The sequence below is a fragment of the Pantherophis guttatus genome, chromosome 3 (genome assembly GCF_059756535.1).
Source record: "Pantherophis guttatus breed Tessera chromosome 3, ASM5975653v1, whole genome shotgun sequence".
Lineage (NCBI taxonomy): Eukaryota > Metazoa > Chordata > Lepidosauria > Squamata > Colubridae > Pantherophis > Pantherophis guttatus.
The window spans coordinates 34,929,873-34,952,230 of NC_142065.1; the positions used below are offsets into that span (position 1 = coordinate 34,929,873).

Genomic DNA, 22,358 nt, shown 5'->3' on the forward strand with positions numbered 1-22,358 from the left:
CCCTTGTTTAAATGTGTAGGTTTTGCCAAGAGAAAGGGACTAAGATGATTTAGATGACTAATCGTTTATTTGTTACAGCCAGCTTTTCTCTTACAAATTCCAAAGGTAGGATAATTCAAATGAACTTTTTGACATCCTGTCAATATTATTGACCCAACAAAACTATTGCATGCAAAAATAAAACAAAATAAATTATTGTATTGAAAGCAGATGAGTGTTAGCTATAACTAGCATCTTTCCAGCATATATTTTGAGAGATGAGCTGCATTTGCCAAATGTGTTATCTTTTTCCAAAGGAATGTACAGTAAACCAGAAAGAGACATAGAAGAAAGCCTTGTCTTAGCTACATTGCAGGAGATCATTGGGATTCTGTTTAGTGGGGACAAGGGGACAATTGACTTAAAGCAGGGGCTTCTCCGTGAAAGTTAGCTACTAAAGTTCTTTATTCATTTGCAAAGAAGTTGGCAGCTAAGAATCTTTAAAGTCCTTTCTGGACTGTGTAATTAAGGCCTTTGTTGTATACTAGACACTTGTAGCTAGCACTACTGGTTGTTCTAAAGAACCGCAGTTATTCTAAGGTCTTTTTTCCTAAGTGCTATTTTGAATAGCAGCACGTGTCAAATTCCAGGCGTGCAGCTGGGTGTCACCCGTATAAAACATACAGTTGTTGTAGATTATCATGCATGCAATGCCAGAACATGACTTATTGGTTTATGAGGAGTTTAACCTCTGGGCAAACATGAGGCACAATGAACCATGGTTCTTCTTGCTATTTGCTCTGAACATACACCTCCCCTCCCCCAAACAATTCTCTCAGACTGTCTTTTTTCTAAGCTGACTACTTGTTTTTAGAAAGGCATACAGGATGAAACTATTATCCTGACTGGGATATGCAAACACAAGGAAAGATTCCTAAATTTCCAGATCTTTTAACAATTTGTGGCTAAGTCCAATGATCAACATGGTACAATGTTAAACCAAGGAGAAACCATATTTCTATACTGTACATATTTAACTGGGGATAGGGATTTCTTTTCTTTTCTTTTTTCTTTTCTTTTCTTTTGTATTGGAAGGCTATGACCTTAACCCTAACCCTATCCAACAAGATGCAGTTCAGTGGTGAGAAAAGTAAGGCCTTACATGTAGGCAGGAAAAACCAAATGCATAGGTACAGAATATGTGGGACTAACTCTTTGTAAAAATCTAGGTAGAGTGGTAGACCATCACTTAAGTATGAGCCAGCAATGTGCTGCAGCTACCAAAAAAGCCAATGCAGTCTTGGGCTGCATCAACAGAGGGATAACATCAAGATCAGATGTCACGAGGCACTTTGGTCTCAAACCTGGGTTGTCAGCTTTCCAGCAAACCAGCCCAGCATCCTAACTGTTGAGCCACCGTGCTACCCCCAAAAGTAATGTGTACCATACATGAATAATCCACAACCTCATTTTAACTATTCAAAAAATTTGAACTATTGAATTTTTGTGCTTGATGTTATTTATTTGATTTTTTTCAATCTTCCTAAAGTAATTTATTTGGGATGTGACAATACAGGTAGTCCTTGACTTATGGCCACAATTGAGCCAAAATTTATGTTAGTAAGTAAGTTTGTTGATTGAATTTTGCCCCATTTTATGACCTTTCTTTCAACAGTGAAGTGAATCCCTGCAGTTGTTACATTAATAACATGGTTGTTAAGTGAATTTGACTTCCCCATTGACTTTGCTCGTTAGAAGATAGCAAAAAGTGATCACCTGACACTAGGACCCTACAACAGTCATAAATATGAGTCAGATGTCAAGCATCTGAATTTTGGATCACGTGACCATGGGGATGCCACAACAGTCGTAAGTATGAAAGGTCATAAGTTACATTTTTCAGTACCGGTGTAACTTTGAATGGTCACTAAATGAACTGTTGTAAGTTGAGGAGTACCTGTACTTCAGAAGGCTGACTTTAAAAAAAGATTAGGCAGGGTTAGATCTGTTTAATATTTGCTTGGATTGGAGAGACTACGAGGAAAGCCCAGAGTGGCAGGCTAGTCTAGGAAATTGAACACACTTTCTGGAAGAAGGCAAAGGCATAACCACTTTTGTGGTTCTCGTAAACTACATGAATATGTTCATGACTTCCCCACAAGGCAGACATGACTTGAGAGTTCTCTTAAATCCACTAGTTTATTCCTAATTTGAAATGGTTGCCTTTTAAATCTCACCTCATTCATTATATATTTGGCCATCACAACCACCATCAAATTTTTTGGAAAATAATTGATTAAAAAAAGAACGATGAAGAATTCTAAGGAAGGAAAACGATGAAGAATTCTAAGGGGGGAAAAAATGACATCCATTTATAAATAACTTGCTGATCCATCCCTTGGGTCCTTTGGAAGTGATTCCAATGTCACTACTCCAGTAATGCAGACAATACTTGAGCATTGTTTTATTCTCAGTTACTCAGAAACCGACAACAGCAGCTGCCTTTCTATTTTTAGCCTGCCAGAACACCCTCCAATTGTTGTTCTGTACTTTGAACAATAGATGGATGCATTAGGAGGGGGGGTTAGCTTTGCTGGCTTTAACTGCAGCATTTCTTACTGAAAATAAGCTAGAGATAATGGAGTTTATTTGTCTTTTATATTTTCCTTGAAGCTGGTAACCACAGGGAAATTTTGAATTTAAGGGCTGCTAGGTGTTATTTTCTTTTGTGTTTCAATCTAAATAGTTCCAGGATGCTCAAGTGTAGGGATATGAAATCCCTTTCTTAAAAATAGAACAATTTCTTTATCTTTATTTAGTTATCTTTAAGCAATGATATCATCGCCTCATATTATATGGCCATTTCAATGCATTTGAAACAAATCCTCACTTGTTACAATCAACATTAATGGGTTGCAAAGCCCTAGGATGAATTCGTCTCAACCTATAGTTAGCTTGTAACATGTGTAACTTGAGCACAATCAGAAAACAATACATTAATTGAAATCTTGTTCCAACTTTGGTTGGTTGGTTCTCAGTTATACATCTTAGAATAGTAAAAGGCTACCTCATTAAAACATCAAAGATTATAACACAATGTGACACCTGACATATCAGTGCAATTTCATATATTCATGACGTATCTCACTTAACAATTCCAAATTTGGTAGCTTGCAACTGAATGCACAAATGAACCCATTTGAGAACAAAGACAATGTGAAATTCTGCAGTGTTTTACCTGCAAAGGCCGATTCTCCCATGTACATTTCATTTTAATTCTGCTATAGTCATCAAATGCTCTATATGTTGCTCTCCCTTACCAGGAGTTGTATATTTTGTTCTAGGGACAAACAATAGCAACTCCAAAGGGTTAATCTAGCTAAATCAGACGCTACGATCCCAATAGTCCATTTTTAGTAACCTATGACTATCACTAAGAGTTGTATCTTATGATTCTTGATGAATGTATTTTATTTTTCTTTATGTACGCTGAGAGCATATGCACCAAATACAAATTCCTTGTGTGTCCAATCACACTTGGCCAATAATGAATTCTATTCTATTTGTGGATTGCCCTCTATGTTATTTTGTTCTTTTCATTTATACTAATTTTATCAATGCCTTGTTAACTTAACTACTGTATATCAGGGGAACCTGGCTGTCCATATCACTGAAGTGTCTAAAGTTAAAAAAGAAGTTATTAACCTTTAAAGAAGTACCAGGGCAAGATGAACTATAACAATATAGGTTTTTTTGGTTTTTGTGTCTTAGTATGCTGCACAAACCCAGTCTATTAGTTTAGGGTGCAATGTATTGTGCAAATACAAAAAATGGGTTAGTTCAATAGCCAATGGTGCAGTAGTGGGTTTCAAATCCCGTTGCTACTAGTTCATTCGTGGATGCACTCTCTCTCTGCGCATGCACAGATGTCTGGGTGGGTGGGCAGAGGCTCCCACCGCCGCCACTACTGGTTTGCCCGATCTGGATGCAGCGGCAATCCATCACTGCAATGGTGGTATTGTATAGCCTCCACCTAGTACTTTAGTATGTCCTCCTTACTTACTCTGCCATATATGAAAAACAAGAGGGTGGGGAGACTGCTTATGAAAGCAGTTTAGTTTTGCTGAGTACTTTTTTTTTGCAGGGCGAGTACACACGCATAGGACCAAGTTTCAATACCACCTCAGTCAGGGCCATGTCAAAGCTATTTATTCCTTCCCTTTTGTTGCTGACTGTGTATTGAGTTTCAATTGTCTGAGCTTTAGGCAGACCTTGAAAGGGGAAGCTGCATCCTAATGCCACAGAGTCTTTCTTTGATGGTTCTGCAGCAGACACGAGAGAGGTTAACAAGCATAATAAGCTTTTCTTTAGACTTTCCAGGATGCTATTTTTGGCAAACAAAGATAATGTCACAGTTGGTCTTGTTCATCTCGAAGCATATATATGCCAAATGCTTACCATGACTGCCATTTTTAAAGACCATCTAACCTTCACTAAACTGTGTGGCAAGCCTCTCAGAGTGTAATAGAGATGGGAGTGGTCTTCATTAACAAACCTTTCTCACAGGATTATAATAATATAAAAGAGTTCCATGTTAAGCAACATTTCTACTTTGATATATCATTTAATTTTATTCTGTCAAGAGAATATAATTGCATGTACACTTGTAACTTCATTTATCTAAATTAAGAGTTAGTAAAAGGATAACGTGAACATTTGTGTAATCAAGAACAACCAATAAATAGTATAGGAATCCAAAAGAAATACATCTATAAATATCAGAAACCAGGGATAAACAAGTGAAAGTGCTTTTTTACCTTTATAATATGCTTGAGCGTTATACAGATAGTCCTTGACTAAAGCATTACTGTTCAAGGAAAGTGGAAGCCGGACAAGCTTTTTTTTATGATGCAGTTGAGTAAATAGTTATTGCTTGAAATTGAGCAAAGGCGTTCATGTAAATCAGTAATTTTCAAGTTCGGCAACTTTTAAGATGTATGGAATTCCCTACTAACCTCCTGATTACCATTGTAATTTCCCAACTCTGGATGCAGTGTTCCTGTGGATGGTATATTGGGCTACCCTTGAAGTGTTTGGAGTCTAAGTTGGTCCAGAATGCAGCCGCGCGAGTTATAGTGGGTACACCTAGATACACCCACATTACACCAATTCTCCGCGAGCTGCATTGGCTCCCTATCGGTCTCCGGGCACAATTCAAGGTGTTGGTTATTACCTTTAAATCCCTACATGGCTCAGGACCAGGCTATCTTCGAGACCGCCTTCTACCACATAGCTCCCAGCGACCGGTAAGATCCCACAGAGTCAGTCTCCTCTGGGTCCCGTCAGCTAACAATGTTGGCTGGCGGGTCCACGGGGGAGGGCCTTCTGTGTGGCTGCCCCATCTCTCTGGAACCAATTACCTCCTGAAGTCCGGACTGCCCCCACCCTATTGGCCTTCTGGAAAGCGGTGAAGACCTGGCTCTTCCGGCAGGCCTGGGGCTGTTGATCTTGTTATAGTGATCTTGCGAGACCTGGCCACAAATTGGAGTGTATGTGTTTTAACGTTTTAATGTCTTCTTTTAACTTTTGTATGGGATATTGTTGTATTGTTTTATTCTCTGTTGTAAGCCGCCCAGAATCCCTTGGGAGTTGGGCGGCATAGAAATGCGACAAAATAAATAAATAAATGTTTCTTTTTAGTTTGGTCTCTGCACCATGGACATGGAATAAAAAACTGTGGATACCACTGACCTATTCCAGTTTCAATTTATTTCACAGCCAGAGTGGGGTTCTTTGGGAGAAAGTGGAAAGGTACCAATACTTTGGCCAGTATTTGTAGTTACTGAACAGGAGTCGAGCCCTGAGGCTGGGTCTGGGGAGTGACCTCTCTCCCACAACCAACACTGATTGGAATCAGCCCTACAGGAAGGGTAAGAACCATCTTAAAATGGTGCACCCAATTTCTAACCCCTAGAGCCAGTCTAGAAGGATATCATAATCAGGAGCATCAAAAGCCATGGAGAGATCAAGAAGCATAAAAATTGAGGTATGCATCCAGTTCCACCACAGATCATCTAGAACTAGCTATAGAAAGCATACTGCACACTTTAACCTAAAGGCATTGGATACAGGTTACTGATCTTACTATTCATGTAGCATGAATTATCAATTTTGAAACAGAAATAGAAATTAGAAATGGGCTACCACATGTCAATTTGTTTTTTAAAAAATAGGGTACCTCCATATATTTGATATCTTTTTTGTTTACTCCTAGGTAACATATCAGAGGATATCATTATCAGCTTGGGAAAATACAGTCAGACTTACATATACTCTTCTATTAAAATTATATGTATTAGGGATATTTATTTCTACAAAGGAACACTACAGTTCCAGTATTAACCACAAATAAAATTGCATTTACAAATTAATAGGATTCATAAATTCAATATTTGAGCTGATAAGTAGATAATTCATTTTTTCCAGAATTACTTAAAGATCTTATTCCATCAATGAAGCTTTTTACTTGAAACTGAAACCTAATTTACATTTTCATTATTCAAGTAAATGCAGTTATTAAATACACTATCCGCTATAATCAAAGTTTAAAGTAATAGATGCAGACTTTTTACTACACACGGGGTTTTTTTTACTCATGATTCCATTATTAATCCTGTTTACAATGGACCAGATCCAGACATTGCATACCAAAAGCATATAAATCAATGGGCTTATTAGCAATGGCAAGTTAATTCCCATTGATTTCAACAGGATTACACTAATCAGGTATTACTATGTCTGGATCTGAGCTAATTTTTTAGGCTTCAAAACTTGGCACACCTTTAATGAACTGAAGCAACAGTGAAGCAAAATAAACGTGAATGTTATCCCCTGGAAATCCTGTTTTATTACATACTTTTTTTCTAAAAGGCTTTGCTATCAGGGATTGGATTTTCTACTAAATCAAAATGAATGCAGTTCTATCGCTAGGTCCAGAAATGTTTATGAACATAGATCACTTCAATATGTTCTGTGATGCTTAGGATGTTTTCTGAAATCTCAACTCCAAAGGCTTATGTGATATAATAATGATTTAAATAGACTCTTTAGTACTTTACAAAAGGAGGGGGGAAACAGTACCATTTAACAGGAATTATAAAGTGATCTCGCTCCAAGAAAATGGTTTCAAACTGAAAATACTGCTGCCTTTGAAAAATTTCAACTGAATAATCACATTTAATTAGTGAAATCTGCAAAAATGTGTATTTAAGGATTTCATACTGCAGGTACTATCTTATACAAAACAGGAAATGCCTTTCCCATTAATTTTCTTGCCATCCATGTATTTATAATTTCAGTATTAATTAAAGAAATAATTCATATTTTCTTTTAAACATATGGTACTAATTAGTTGGCGACATCAGTGTGCACAAATTTAATGATTTAGGATCTAAGCAACTGATTAAATATAGCAGATCTTTAAATCTCATTTATTTATTCCTACAAATGTCAAACCTTCCCCCTTTTCATAAATATTTTTAGTATCAACCGTCCTCTTGTTATGGTTGAAAAACCATCAATAGTTTTTTAAAATTAATAAAAATGCAAGTTGCAGATTGTTTCTGGATGGGCAGTTCCTTGTGCTATGAACAAAAGTCCCTATGCAGAATTCCTTTACATTAATATGCTGGAACATGCTTATTCTTATACATTTTTCCCACTCTCAAAACTTTGGCCATAGAATTTTTGTTCTCAAATTAGTGAACTAGAACATTAAATCCCAACTTCTGCCATAATTTCTGCCAACATTAAATCCCACGTTTTGCCATAATTAACATGCTTTTTAGTTTTAATTTGAACTTCTGTACACTTGCTCTTCCAAAGATTATAAACTTATTTATTTTGTTCTGACATATTAATCTTATTACTATGTCCATAAAATATGTCTCTAGCAGCTTTCTTTATAAATACATCTAAATATTAAAATCTGATCAATCAGCCTCTGCTGTTTAGAAGACAACTATAGATTTAAGTTTCTATTTTGGGGCACAGAGCCAACAGGCAATTTTCAGAGAAATGACACTTTGCTCAGTTGCTTATCAGTAAAGGTTCATCAAGTGATAAATTTTAACAGCTGGATGAGAAAGAAATGTAACTATCCAGAGGTTTTTAAGTGCCAGCCACAGACTATTTTATAATTTGACAGAAAACTAATTTATAAATTGTCAAGTGTATTTAAACTTTTGTAATTATGTAAACCAAGCAAGATTATTTTATGGATATGAATCCAAACTTTAAAAATTCAGTCTAACATAGAAATGCATTAAGATGTAGGATGTAACACTTAATGTGAATAAAGAAAATGATCAAAGCTGACTATTGTAAAAGTGGCATCTTTCTGAAAAAATTGTGACCTTCAAAGCATAAAAAGAGCACAGGCACTTTTTTTTCAGTCTTGTATTGTTAAACTTTCATAAATATTCCAGAAAATCTGAATGGTTTCCTGAACTTCTAAGTAACAAATAACATTTTCTGCAAACTACATTCTGCAGTAGAAAATGTCTTGCCATAGAATACTGCCATCATGTGGCTGTTTAAATAGAACCCATTTATTTCACAGACTTTACGAAAAAACTATCACATTTAGGGATTCATGAATTAAAGAAAGAACATTAATCTTACAAACATGTTGACTCTTTTGTCGGAGACACTGAGTTTTTCACTCACTAGTCCTTTAAGGAATATATAGCCAAGCTAAAGTTTTACTTTTGAATTATCTGGAACAGATTTTATATTGGTTTGAGATTTTAAGATAGCAGGATTCCTATAAACAGTACATTTTTATGACAATACTTATTGTTAGCTTTGTGGCCATTTGTTAAATAATCTGACACAAACTCACCCTATCCCCCCAAAAGTTGGCTCCTGAATTGTTTTGAGTTCACATTTAGACTGTTGAAATGCTACAACTCTCCCAATAACAATGGCACCTATTTCTTCAAGAAAGGTCATCATGAATTTCTGACTTGTCTGGATAGATTTTCAGGGATTCCACTGTCACATTCTAACAGAATTAGTATTGTCTGCTTCTCCTGAAGCACCTTGTTACTACGGTATTATTGTTAAAGCGATTTAAGATTTTGTGAAATAAACCTGAGATGACCTACAAACGTTGGCCTTGGCTGATTCAGCTAGTGTTGCCCATTCTACACCAAGATCTCTAAGACCAAACCAGCTATGTAAGGAAAACATCCCATGTAAACAATTGGATTAGGATTCTAGATTTTATGAAATAACCTGAGCTACTGGAAATTTGTCTTGTTGGGCCATATGGGTATAATCTTATCTTAGCCTATTTAATTGAACTCAAAATTTCCACTGCTAAGCAAGGTAGTTGTTAAATGAATTTTTCCCCACTTAAGACCTTTTTTGCCAGTTATTAAGTGAATCACAGAGTTGTTAAATGAATCCAGCTTCCCCAATGAATTTGCCTGTTAGAAGCTGACTGGGAAGGTTACAAATAGTGATCACATGATCCCGGGACAATGCAACGATCATAAATGCATGCCAGGTGCCAAGCGCTCATATTTTGGTCATATGACCATGGGATGCTGCAACAGCCATAAATGTGAAAAACAGTCATGAGTCACAAGTCACTTTATTCAATGCCATTCTACCTTCAGTTACTAAACAAATGGTTGTAACTAGAGGATAACCTGTATTTCTTTTTCTTTATGTCTTTCTTATGTCTTACTACCCCCAGTAAACCCTTTAACCCTGATACAAAGGCTTAACTTTCTTTACCAAGTCAGCACTTTCATCGTGAAAGACATTCTTTAGCATACCTCCCTGCTTGGCTAAGTTACAGAAAAAAGTCAGAGGGAGCCTTGGTAATTCCTCTCCCCTGTAAAAATCCAAGATTTCCCGCCCCCCATGGAATAAAATGGTGACAATGTATATAATAAGCTGTCTACAGGAGTATGGATAATTATAATGGGGATCATAGGAGAAAAGCTTGAGAAAGAGGGGATAATGCATCACATCTCAGGTGTCTGTATGCCCAGCATTACAAGTTATATGTTTGGTTAAAAAAAAAAAAAACACCCAATTTTTACCACCTTTTTCTTCACCATGTGGGTGCGGCATCTATCCCTCTCTTCCAACTAATCTCCTGAAATAAATTCTAGCAGAAGACATATATAGTATGGCAGAAACAAATATTGCGGATTACTATAAGAGATGTAAATGGTATACTTCATTTTTTACTTTTCCTGTGTAAAATGGGCTTTTTTTCTGTGTGTTTGTAAGGATAGTTCAAGTTCTTTATTAAGCACAGCCACCTGCCTGGGAAAACAGGATGGATGAGCTGGTGTTCTTAATTTTGATAACTATCAAACCACAAAATATAAACATATGAAATTAAGAGGATAAATAATTATATATACTTTGAAAAACCTAGCTGGGAAAGATGCTATATGCTTGTCAGAATAATCTTTGGCTGCTGAAGATAAGGGGCTCCCAACTATTGAAAGATTGTGACTTTTTGTCTTGTATTTACAGTCAACTGAATGTTACTGTATCTTGTTTCATTGCCATGTTCATGGTTATTTCCCAATTATATTATGCTTTGCAGTTACGATTTTGCTATGTTTTGCACTCTGCAGTTTGCAAGCTATCACTCCTTGTGCTGGCAGCACAAGACAAGGTTCTTATGTCTACGCTGTCATCTTGGCTCCTCCACAAACATCACTCTGTTGCCTCCTTCCTGGCCTGGCTGTGACTACACAAGTGTTGCAACAGCTGGAACTTTGACAACTGATTGTGACTACCATTCACTCAGCACTTGGGGTGGAATCACTGGCTGAATGAGAGGGATCCTTTAGAAGGAATAAGGAGATATTCCACCTTGGAGTTGGTTTGGTGGAGGAAACCTCTAAGGTCAAACCCCTTAAACTTATGTCTGCTGTTTCTCAAGGGCATCTGGTGAGATTCTTGTTCTTTATTGATCAGCAATAAAGTATTTATTTAGACCTATTCACTGAGCGGTTTTGATTGCTTGCACCTGACAGCACTTGTATGTTATAACTTGTATGATCATCAAGTGAGGACTATTTGTATATGCGATGATGACCGAATCTGCTTTAAAATGAATTGCCATTGCTTGATTTATAGCACAAAATACCTGATTTTGGGAGATCTAGTCTATGAAAAGGTAAGCTTTTATTAATATGCTAGTTCGGGATACTTTTTACTATTTTTGCTGTGAGAGGCCAATGTTATCTACCCCTCTGAAATTTATCATAGACCTTTTCTATTTAGTATACATTATTAAGAACTTAATCCTATGCATATTTATTTAGAAATAAGTTCAACTGAGTGTAATGGGAGATATCTCTGCAGGAAGCTTTTATCTTCTCACCCTTCATATTTGGAGCAGAATGTATACTCTTCATCGGTGAAATTATATGTTTTTGCCTCTAACTGTTTTTTGTGGTACTTCAATGGGTTTTCTCTGAAGTTCATATCAAGATCTACCAATATTTCATTATTTTTAAATCATCTTTTTCTTACTGCAAATGACTGTATTGATTTTTTTCTTGGCAATATTTACATTGTTCAGGTCTCTTCCAACCATGATTAAACTTTGAAGACTCCTAAGAAAAATAAAAACATGTCAATAATGGAAGACTTCCTTAAAATACATATTACTTGATTCATTTTGAGCTGCACTGTTACTTTATGATTTTGCAAAATGTATCAAAAACCAGAGCTTAGTTTATTTAGTAATCTCTAAAAATACTATATTTAGTATTTTAAAATATAGTATTTTAAAATACTATATTTTACATTTTAAAAATACTATATTTTTAGTGTGACTTTATAGACACGACTACAATGCACTTTATTATACAAATATAATCTACATTATCCAGATATTTAATACAAAAGAAATGGAAATAATATATATTACATTATTATTAATTTAATTTTGTTTACACAACTGGCTGCAAGTTTTTCTTTGATCAGAAGGCAAAAAGCAGGACTTGCTTTTCTGGCTATACAAAAAAATATAGTATATCTTTTGTATGAAAAGCCTTAACATAACAAAAAAAAACATTTTAGCATTTATGTCTGGTCCAAATACAAGCAAAACCAAATGGAAAAGACAATGTTATGCAAAATTTATTTTGCTTTGATGCTTGCTTGTACTTTAACTGGTATGTTGAACACAGTAAGTTTGATTGCATAACTATAGTATTTAATTTACTAAATATTTGTATCATTTTTTTTATCCCACCTTCATTATTTTTATAAATAACTTCAGGTGGTGAGCATACATAATACTCCTTGCTCCTCTTATTTTCCCCACAACAAACAATAAACAAACAGAAAGCCTTTCAGCTTCAATAAGGGACTGAAGGTGGCTCATAACTCATTTAACACTAGTCAACAAATATGAAAGTCAACATTAAGAAAACTAAGATCATGGCATCCAGCCCTCTCAATTCCTGGCAAAGAGATGGGGAAGAAATGGAGGTAGTGACAGATTTTATTTTCCTGGGCTCCAAGATCACCGCAGATAGTATTGTGGCCCAGAACAGATGGGGACTGCAGCCAAGAAATTAAAAGTCGCTCCTGGGGAGGAAAGCTGTAGCAAATCTAGACAGCACACTAAAAAGCAGAGACATCACCCTGCCAACAAAAGTGAGTATAGTCAAGGCTATGGTTTTCCCAGTTGCAATGTATGGCTGTGAAAGTTGGACCATAAGAAAGGCTGAGTGCCAAAGAATTGAGGCCTTTGAACTATGGTGCTGGAGAAGACTCCTGCGAGTCCCTTGGACTGCAAGGCGATCAAACCGGTCAGTCCTAGAGGAGATCAACCCTGACTGCTCTTTAGAAGGCCAGATCCTGAAGATGAAACTCAAATATTTTGGCCACCTAATGAGAAGGAAGAACTCACTGGAGAAGAGCCTAATGCTGGGAAAGATTGAGGGCAAAAGAAGAAGGGCACAACATAGAATGAGGTGGCTGGATGGAGTCACTGAAGCAGTAGGTGTGAGCTTAAATGGACTCCAGAGGATGGTAGAGGACAGGAAGGCCTGGAGGAACGTTGTCCATGTGGTTGCGGACATGACTTCGTAACTAACAACAACAACAACAGCAAATATAAATAACATTTAAATCATAAAGATAAAATATTCAATACATTACACTATTTAAACTAAGGTAAGCAAAATCATTTAAAACAATATTTTAAAGGAATCAATATGCAAATATCTTCTAGACGTAATGAAATACTTTTCTTTGGCTTCGAATCTGGGGCATAGCCTAAGTAGGCATATACTGGATCTGGCTTTTATTTAAGAACAGATAAGTAACATGGATAGGTAGGATATCTGTCTTTTTCTTTGTTCAAATCTCTCTGGTTAGGATATGGATCCTAAAGAGCCTGCATCTGTCCAAGGGACTATTTAGGATGGTCCAGCCACCTGATGGACATTGGTTAGTGTTTGTGAGAAAAGGTAACCAGACACAGAAAAAGACTGCCTCCTAATTTCCAAAGATGAAATGAAAAATTGCCCAATAAAGATGTCACCAAATAAAAAGTGAATACTATTATCTAGTAGTACAAGCTAAATAGCAGCTATAATAGTGGCAAAATAGGTATATACCTCTGCTCTTATTATGACTGCAGATTCTTGCTTGGATTGGGTCTGTGCCCTTGCCTGGTGTTTCTGGAAGAATATGTGTGACTCAGTGTAGCTAATGACATTCTAAGGGAGGGTGTACTTCTTAGAAAAAGGCAGTAATGTGGCTCTTTTTGAAGAAGCCATTTTTAAATCACAAATGTATTGGACAGCTTCCACCTGTCTTCAGCCTTCCCATATGAGAAAGGTTTCTTGAAAAGGGAATCAGTTTAAGAAGATTCTGGAATAAACAAATCACCTAGACCCCTTTCATTCATGCTTTAGGCCTGGACATGCAAAAGAAACAGCACCAGCCATTCTGGTCAATGAGCTGCATCAGGACTTGTAGGTCCACTGTATTCCTTCTGAGACTTCTTGCAGCATTTAACTACTGGAGTGTCTACAAGCAATGGGGTCACTATTCTACAATAGTTTTGCTTCTTCCCAAGTTGGTGGTTTAGTTGAATTATGATGGAATAGTAATCAAATATTTGGTTGCTCCAATATGGAGTAACCTAGGATTCAGTCTTCTATCCTACATTGTTTAAAATTTATTTGAAACAGTTGGGAGATATTAGCTATTGTTTTATGGTAAGGTATCAGAAGTATGATTATGGCCTCCAAGTGTAATACATCAGACTAGAGATACAATTTAAATATTGAACCAGTGCCTGGATGCCAAGTAGAAATGAATGGAAACAGATTCAGATTATACCCTACCAAAACAGTGGTAAACATCAAGGTCTTCCAGGAGTATACATTAGTTGCTCCAGATGGGCTATAGCCTTATCTGAACCAAGAAGAATCAGTGATAGTAACTCAGGCCTTTATTATTAAGCAACAGAAGTAGTCTTAGTGGAGCTGCCTTTGAAAATAATCTAGATTCTAGAATCTGCAGTTGCTACAAAATGCAGTAGCCAGGAAGCTAGCAGAGAAACCTATCATTGACAACAGCAACATATTTTAGGAAAGCATTTTCTCAATCTACATGCGAAATCTTTTGGGACAACACTAGTATTTAAGATTTAGAGAATGTATGTTATAATGCATTGTAACTATTGTCTTACTTATCAAGAACACATTATTTTAAATAAAGAAAACATCTAAAAGTACAAGTTGCTTTTCTCAGAATTAAAAGTTAAATAAGTATTTTTCTTCTAAAAGTTTATGCATTAACTTAAAAAATGGGCTAATTCCTAAGTAAACACACACTGTACTACAGCATTAATATTCCAAATTAAGTCAAATTAAATGTGTATGTGTTTACTTGACAAAAGACAAACCTGGGTAAGTTTGGGATCCTTCCTCTTTGAAATCTCAGGTCTGTTTCCTGAATATACATCAGTTTGCTTGGGCTTGAAGAGAGATATTTCATGGGAACATTTACACTGGCTTTTAATTTGCCGATTAGGATCCACTAGAAATATACTCTCTCTGTTGAGGTAGTTCTTTGGCACGTGGTTTTCTGAACCAAGACAATTAGATACTTTTGATGTGCTGAGGTGTTCTCTAACAGCAGTCTGGCAGCATGAACATTCTGGTTGAGAAACAAAATGTTTTGGTATTTGATGACATTCATTAGTTGGTGATGAAATGTGTGTGGTTAAAAGGTCAGTGTCTTGAAAAGCATCTGAACCTAGATGAAATTTGACTTTTCTTTCACCTATTTTCATGGTTTCACTTTTCTCTACATCCTCTTTCAAATTCCTTATGGGAAATCCATTTTCAAATAAAGATGCTACTTCAGTAACCTGGTTTCTTGGACCAGTTTGGTTCTTGGTTTCTTTGTGTTTGCATAGATTGTGCGAAGAACATGTTGGACAGACATGGTGACAACCACAGCACACTTTCTCAGTGTTGAAGTTTCCTGCAGTTGAATTCCATCTGTTTGAGGCAGTCTTATTGGCTTTCCAATTACTATCTGGGGTTGGTCTAGTTTTCCTTCTAACTGACTCTGAAATATCGTTGTTAGGAAACAAACCACTTTGTGACATAGTTCCACAGGAGCACACTGAAAACTTCTTTAGGACCAAGCCTCCATCTGCCACCTGACTAGTTCCAAAATTCAGTTTTTCCATACTTCTATTATTACACATATTTAATTTATTTGGTGGCTGTTGTGTTTTAGAATTTGCACAACAAGGGGAATGGCAGGTGCTGTATTTACCATAAGATTCCACAGGACTCCAATGATTCCTCTCCATTTCCACACAGGGAACATATGAATGCTTACATTCATTTGGAAAAATATACAATGCTCTAGGACTTCTTCTCTCTGTTTGCAAAGAAGGAACTTGTGAATGTCTCATCTCATCTACAAAAGGCAATGTTGTGGAAAATGGAACAGAATAATTATTTGAATGTGGATGAAGTGGAACAGTTGAACTCCTTTTGTCAATTGGCATATGTGAAATAAAAGTCTCATTTGCCCGTATCTTTGATGTGGGAGAAATATCCTCTTTATATTTTTCAACTCTGTTCTCTCTGCCAGTCCAGCCTAAAAAATAATTCATTATGTTTTGCATCTTCAAATGATTTTTTTTTCTAATTGGAGAAATATAGTGAAGCCTTTCAAAACTGTTTTTAGGACTTAGCAAATAACAGGAGGAAAACCTATGAATGACTTTGCCAACTCGAGTTTGTTTGTGAGAACTTCTGTGAAGAGTTAGAAACTTTTCAGAATTTTTGTCTTCAGAATGCAGATCAACAGTTAAGTCAAGCAATGGGCTGCAGTGGCATTTAGATGTTTGATTTAAAGACACATATTGTTCTTTTACTCTTTTATTTTTGTCTATAGGTTCAAAGTCCAATGTTTTAAATGAATGAAATTTGGAGACGATAGATGGCTTACTTTTATATTTTTGGTCTCTTTGCAATGTTTTCTGTTTGGTAAACACAACAGATTTTACAGGTTTGGACACTTTTAGTTTTCTTTTTTGAAAAGTAGATTTAACTGGATTTTGGGGTGATGACTGAAGAAAAAAGGGAGCTAACTGATTTGCCTGTGAATATTTGAAGGGTGAGAAATATGAGGACCAAAGATTTGATGTAGGTAATGCTTGATCAGAATATTCATTGGAAGCACTAGATTCTGGTGGATCTGAGTGAGTTCCTAGAAGGTAATTGGCTTCATCAATTAGAATTTGAGAAAGTTCTCCCTGCTTTTTAAAATGTGTGGCTTGTTTTTGTGGTACTATAAAATGATGCAACTTCTTAAACAGTTGATTATGTTCAGAGTCTTTAAACTGAAAAGCTAAAGCATGCCTCTGGGAATCTTCATCCTCACTCACATCTGAAAGTTCAGAATTGCTTGCTAATGAACCATCTGGATATACATAGGTTGCTTCCAGTGTCAAAGAAATAGGCTCTTCTGAGCTGGAATGTGAGCAGATCTGCTCAGCAATTTGGTTGTTAATTTGATAGGAATCTGAGGAGTATTCTGAATGGCTACTTACTAAATGACTTTCAAAACTGTGGAAGTTTTTAGGTTTCTTCGGGTCTTTATTTATTGCAGTAGATATTGGTGATTGTTTGAAACATTTATAGCAAATATTGTCCTTTATTTTTATTTCTCTAGAAGAAACTTGCACAGCTTTGTTTTGCTTTGAAGGTAGAGGGTTATCATCTGATGACTGCTTCTGATGGAATTTATCAAATGCACAAGCTTCTTTCACTGTATAAATGATTTGTCCTTCAATGGAATTTTCAGTAAGGATCAGTTGAGGGATTGCTTTATTTAAACATAAGTGGTCTCCATAAGAACTACTGTATATGAATGGAACTATTTTGCTTGAAAAAGATTTCAGTGACTGGCCATTTGTATTATAGTTCTTACACTTGAAAAACAATAAAGATTCCAGTGATAATTCTTCTTGCAATTTATTAGTGCACTCTACTTTTTCTCCTTGCAGCAAAGGATTGTCTTTGCAGAAACTTGTACTGTCTACCTGGCTATTTTCCAATATAAGCACTATGCCATGCAACTTCTTTTCCCCTTTTTCTTTTTCAAACAAGCTGCATGAATCAAAACAGAAGTAATTTTCAGTGCTAGAGTCAGTCAAATCTAGGAAAAATAAAGGAAAAAACCAGAAACGTTTGCTTTCCAATTGTTAATGTTTACAAAATTCAGCATTACAACAAAAATGTATACAGCCTGTGCTAAAAGCAATAGATTTAGTAACTTAGAAAAAGCAGTGAAAATACCAAAGAGTTTCCTTGTTGACTGACATCTTTACCTTTGTTATATGTAACACTTTGTTCCCAACAGTCAGAATAAAAATCACATTCACTTTCTGTGTCACAATCTGCCAGGTTTTTTCTGGACATAGCATCTGAAACAGAAATATAGTATGATATACATTTTGTTAGAAATCAAAATAAAATTTAAAATGTATCTGACAATATTTCCATACTAAAATATATCTCAACATTGCAAAGAATTAATTTTTAGTATCTATTGTCCAATTTATATTTTTGTTCATTTATTCACATAAATCAATAGATTGGATGTAATGAACTCATATAATTAATTTACTTACCATACATATCACAATATATAAATTTAGTTATAATGTTCCTAATATGTAAACAGAATCAGCAATTAATAATAAAAATATTTTAAGATAGAAATATTCTATTTATGTTAATACCATATGTAGGTTTATAACATATAGGAGAATATGGTACTATATGATTTATGTTTATTTATGTTTATACCATATAGAAGGATTTGATATATTATCTATATATGCTAATCTCCCTAAGCAGCAATAAATTAGAATACATCCTATGTTTTCTAAAGCATTCTTTCTTGTTCTTTTAACTGCTTTTCTGATGCTCCATATGTAAGTTTATCCTCTGAAACAGAAACCACTTTAAATATCAGACTATTTTTAAATATTTTCAATTTGATCTTTGAGATTTTCATGTCGTCCATAATTATTTTGTATGACAAATACTTCAGTGTCTCTTTAGATATCAACATGAGTGTCACTTCTTATGATTTCAAGTCCTACCTGTAAAACTCTTGCTTTTTCTATTCAATTGTTATCCTTCTATCTTTGTGCAATTATTTACATCTCCTTGTCTCATCTTGCTGTTCTCTGAAATTCAGTGTTTAATTCAACAAATTTTCCTCTGCCTGTTGTCTTTTGCTTTTTGTCTTGATTTAGACATTTTCAGGATATCAGTGAACATCCCTTTTCCCTCTTTTGCTTTTTACATTTTGGGAACATTGGGAAATTTAATGTCGCAAAATTCAGTCTGGTGTTTTTTAGGTATTCTATTTATCAAATCTAATTTAATCCATTTAATCTGTAATTTTCACTGCATAACTATATAAAACACTGCTGTTGTATCTTATTGGTTTCATGACTTTGTTTTCTTTAGTTAAGCCATAATTTTGCAAGATGTTTGCGATCCAAGCTGCAGTCAGCACCAAAGTTTCTCCATCTTTATTTGCGGAACATAAACATCATCTTTTATGTTGCTGAGATGAACTATTATATGCTATAATCATTTTTTATTTAGCGTTCAACTGTCTAGTTTCACATACCTAGGCCAAACTTATTAATTATTCAAAATGCTGTTTTATATTTGCATTCAGTCCATAATAAATGTGACATTGTTGGTGTTGTGTCAACACTGCATCACAAGTCATCATAGAACATTCAGTTTCACTCTCTCTGAATCTGTGGTTGGAGTATAGACTCAAATAACTGTAATATTGTAATGGATTTGAACTGAGATCGGTCTATCAGTTTTGGGGATGTATCCAAGCACGCACTTTGGCATCCTTTTGTTAGTAGTAATGAATACTCTATTTCCTTGGTCTGCAGAAAAACTGATGTATCTGTGATGTGACATGATCCATTCATTCCATTTTAGTTGCTGATACCCAGAATGTTAATGTTCCTCTTGACATTTCTGCTTTGATCACACCAAGTTTGTCTTATTTCCTGGATTTGACATTCCACATACCAATGATATACATATATATTAGCAGTACTGTATTTAAGTCCCCTTTTGTCTCTGGCTACAACAGCGGCTGGATGTTCTTTCAGCTTTAATCCTGCCACATTAAAAGCACTAGTGCTTTTCATACTTGCTCTGTCTTCTCCTCCAATAGCTTTTTGGATATCTTCCAAACTGGGGGTGGGGAGTGTCAAATTTCAGTATCATGTCAACTTTATCCTGGCTGAGAGTATCGTTTTGGTATTCTTGGCAGAATACTGGAGTGGGTTGCTATTTCTTTCTTAATAATTTTTGTCTTGGAACCTGTTTTGGAGTGTTTACTTAATAACTGTATATTGGTATTGGTGAACCTAAAATTATGTTGTAATTATATACATACATACATACATACATACATACATACATACATATATACACATACATATATATATATATATATACATACATACATACATACATACATACATATATATATATATATATATATATATATATATATATTCTTACTTCTTCGTAGGGTTTATGTGTGTTTTTCTTCTAGCCAGGTTTTCCCTACGTAAAACCTTGGCTACTTAAGGAAAACCTGGCTAGAAGAAAAACATATATACATACATACATACATACACACACACACACACACACACACACACACACACACACACACTTCCCTGGGACTAAAGTTCATAGAAGAAATAATGCTTATTTTTGAATAGATATGTATAGGATCACACTATTAACTAAATTATTTAAATAATTACATATTTAAAATAAGTAGGCAAATATTTTTTATTGGACCAATTTAAATCAATAAACTAATATGCAAGATTTCATCAACCTAAAGTGATCTAACAAAAGTTGTTACTTTCTGATAGCACTTACATCAATTTGAACATTAAAGCCCAAACAAACTTCATTTGAAATATTGCTATCTGCTAATGGGCCAGGTTATTCTCAATTTTCCAGGAATCTACTTCTTTTCATGCCTATTGGAAAATAATAAGCAAAACGTTTTTACAAAATGGTAAGATTGCACTGATCTTAACACACTCCACAAGCTTTGCTTGTTAATTACATTAAATGAATGCCCTATCTTGTTAAATTGTGTTAATGACTCATTCTTCAACTGACAGAAACACAAACATGAAATGTGCTATTATTGATCTGTACGTATCCTGCTTATAGTGTCTGAAATTATATAGTCTTCTCTTCTACAAATAAAGGATGACAAAGGCACTGTAATACACATTACTGTCTATAGAGTTTAATTTGGGTGAATTAAAAATAATTTAAGACTGCCTTGTTGATTGGCTTGTCATAAGACAAGACAAGGCCACTGTTATGAGGATATATAGGTAACAGGAGAAAAAAAAAGGCTGCTATGCCATGGTTCAATAAAAATTGAGAAATACAGTCTCTCTCAATTCCGTTATTACTAGCAATTGTAAGTTAGGAACTCTTTGCACAATGCCTTTCTGCTTAGAAAACGTTCTTGCCCCATAGGCTCAGTGGTGGGATTCAAATAATTTAACAACCGGTTCTCTGCCCTAATGATTTCTTCTAACAACCAGTTCACCAAACTGCTCAGAAAGTTAACAACCGGTTCTCCCGAAGTGGTGCGAACTGCCTGAATCCCAGCACTGCATAGGCTGTATAATTCAAATTTTACACAGAAGAAACAAGAAATAGGTATCAATATCAGGCTGAGCTTCTCTTAGCTAGGTAGGGTCACGCCTACTCCTACCTGGATAAGACGCTGCCAGAGAAACCCAACAGGTGGGAAACTATGGAATTGTTTGTTTTTGAAAGTGTCTGAAACAGTATTAAAAAGAGGACAAGAAGAAAAGGGGGAGGGGAGAAGGAGAAACAAGGATCTTGTGGCACTTTTACAACCTGTGGACTTCAACTTGAGACAGCTTGGCTGTCTCAGGAACTCTGGGAGTTGAAGTCCACAGGTTGTAAAAGAGCCACAATTGTCCACCCCTGTTCTAAGTGAGAGCTATTTTCACACATTTGTGATATGGATAAACAAAGAGGGTTGTAGGAAGGAATGCTTCCTTGGATAGTAAAGAAGAAAGAGCCTGAGGGCACCTATACTGTTCCAGAAAAGCGGCTCTCCGTTCCGATTTTTGAACTTCACCTCAACCGTTTGGAGGACCCATGAACGCCTCCTTGGAAGGTTTACTCCTGTTCGCCCTCCCTCCTTTCCTCAGCCGGCCATCTCGTTCCACGACGGACGCTTCTCCTCTCACCCGCAGGGCGTCCCCTTCGCAGGTCTTACAGCAGTTCATCCATGCAGGGTGGTTGTTGTTGTTTTCACCCCAAGGCAGCAGGCGCGATTGTCAAAGACGCTCACAAGTCCGACGCGTGACCTCTGCACCCCTCTGTGACCGGACCCCAACATGGTGAGGTCACCTTTCCCAACATTACAGCCGTCCTTGCAAAGAAGGCAGCAGCTTCCATAGACAGCTTCCTGGTTGTAAAAAGGGCCTGTAATACCATTTTCCCCATCCCGTTATCTTGACTTCGGCTTCAGATTCCAGTCCCTCCCTCCCTTGCTCCGGACTGGCCACCATTCACATTCAAATATGGCGCCCGCTCCCGCAAACGTGGAGAAAAAAACCCCTAGTGGAGAAACATGCATCAGGTAAAGAGCAGGAGGGGAAGGCGCCGGGACCCGCCTCTGTATTTGCATAGGCTCCGCCTTTCTCCTCGGCATTC

General features: G+C 36.0%; 1 protein-coding gene across 4 annotated transcripts; it reads right to left on the reverse strand.

Annotated features, from left to right (window-relative positions):
- Positions 1-11,315: 11,315 nt before the first annotated feature.
- LOC117663696 (uncharacterized) lies at positions 11,316-22,339 on the reverse strand. Of its 4 annotated transcripts, none has more exons than XM_034414069.3 (5): positions 21,778-22,322; positions 20,520-20,623; positions 17,903-17,998; positions 14,951-17,730; positions 11,316-11,633 (listed from the first exon to the last, which is right to left on the reverse strand). In XM_034414069.3, exons 3-5 carry the CDS (start codon positions 17,991-17,993, stop codon positions 11,547-11,549), a joined length of 2,958 nt encoding a protein of 985 aa, XP_034269960.2. In that variant the 5' UTR covers positions 17,994-17,998; positions 20,520-20,623; positions 21,778-22,322; the 3' UTR covers positions 11,316-11,546. The 4 variants fall into 4 exon arrangements, with proteins under 4 accessions (XP_034269960.2, XP_034269961.2, XP_034269959.2 ...); XM_034414070.3 differs by having other exon boundaries at positions 21,890-22,263; XM_034414068.3 differs by lacking the exon at positions 20,520-20,623 and having other exon boundaries at positions 21,778-22,339.
- Positions 22,340-22,358: the final 19 nt, after the last annotated feature.

Coding starts and splice junctions, on each gene's coding strand:
- LOC117663696 (XM_034414068.3), bottom strand. CDS start 17,993: ATGTCCAGAAAAAACCTGGCAGATTGTGACACAGAAAGTGAATGTGAT. Junction 17,731..17,902: donor AAGTGTTACATATAACAAAG/GTAAAGATGTCA, acceptor TATTTTTCCTAG/ATTTGACTGACTCTAGCACT. Junction 11,634..14,950: donor AGGATCCCAAACTTACCCAG/GTTTGTCTTTTG, acceptor TATTTTTCTTAG/GAGTCTTCAAAGTTTAATCA.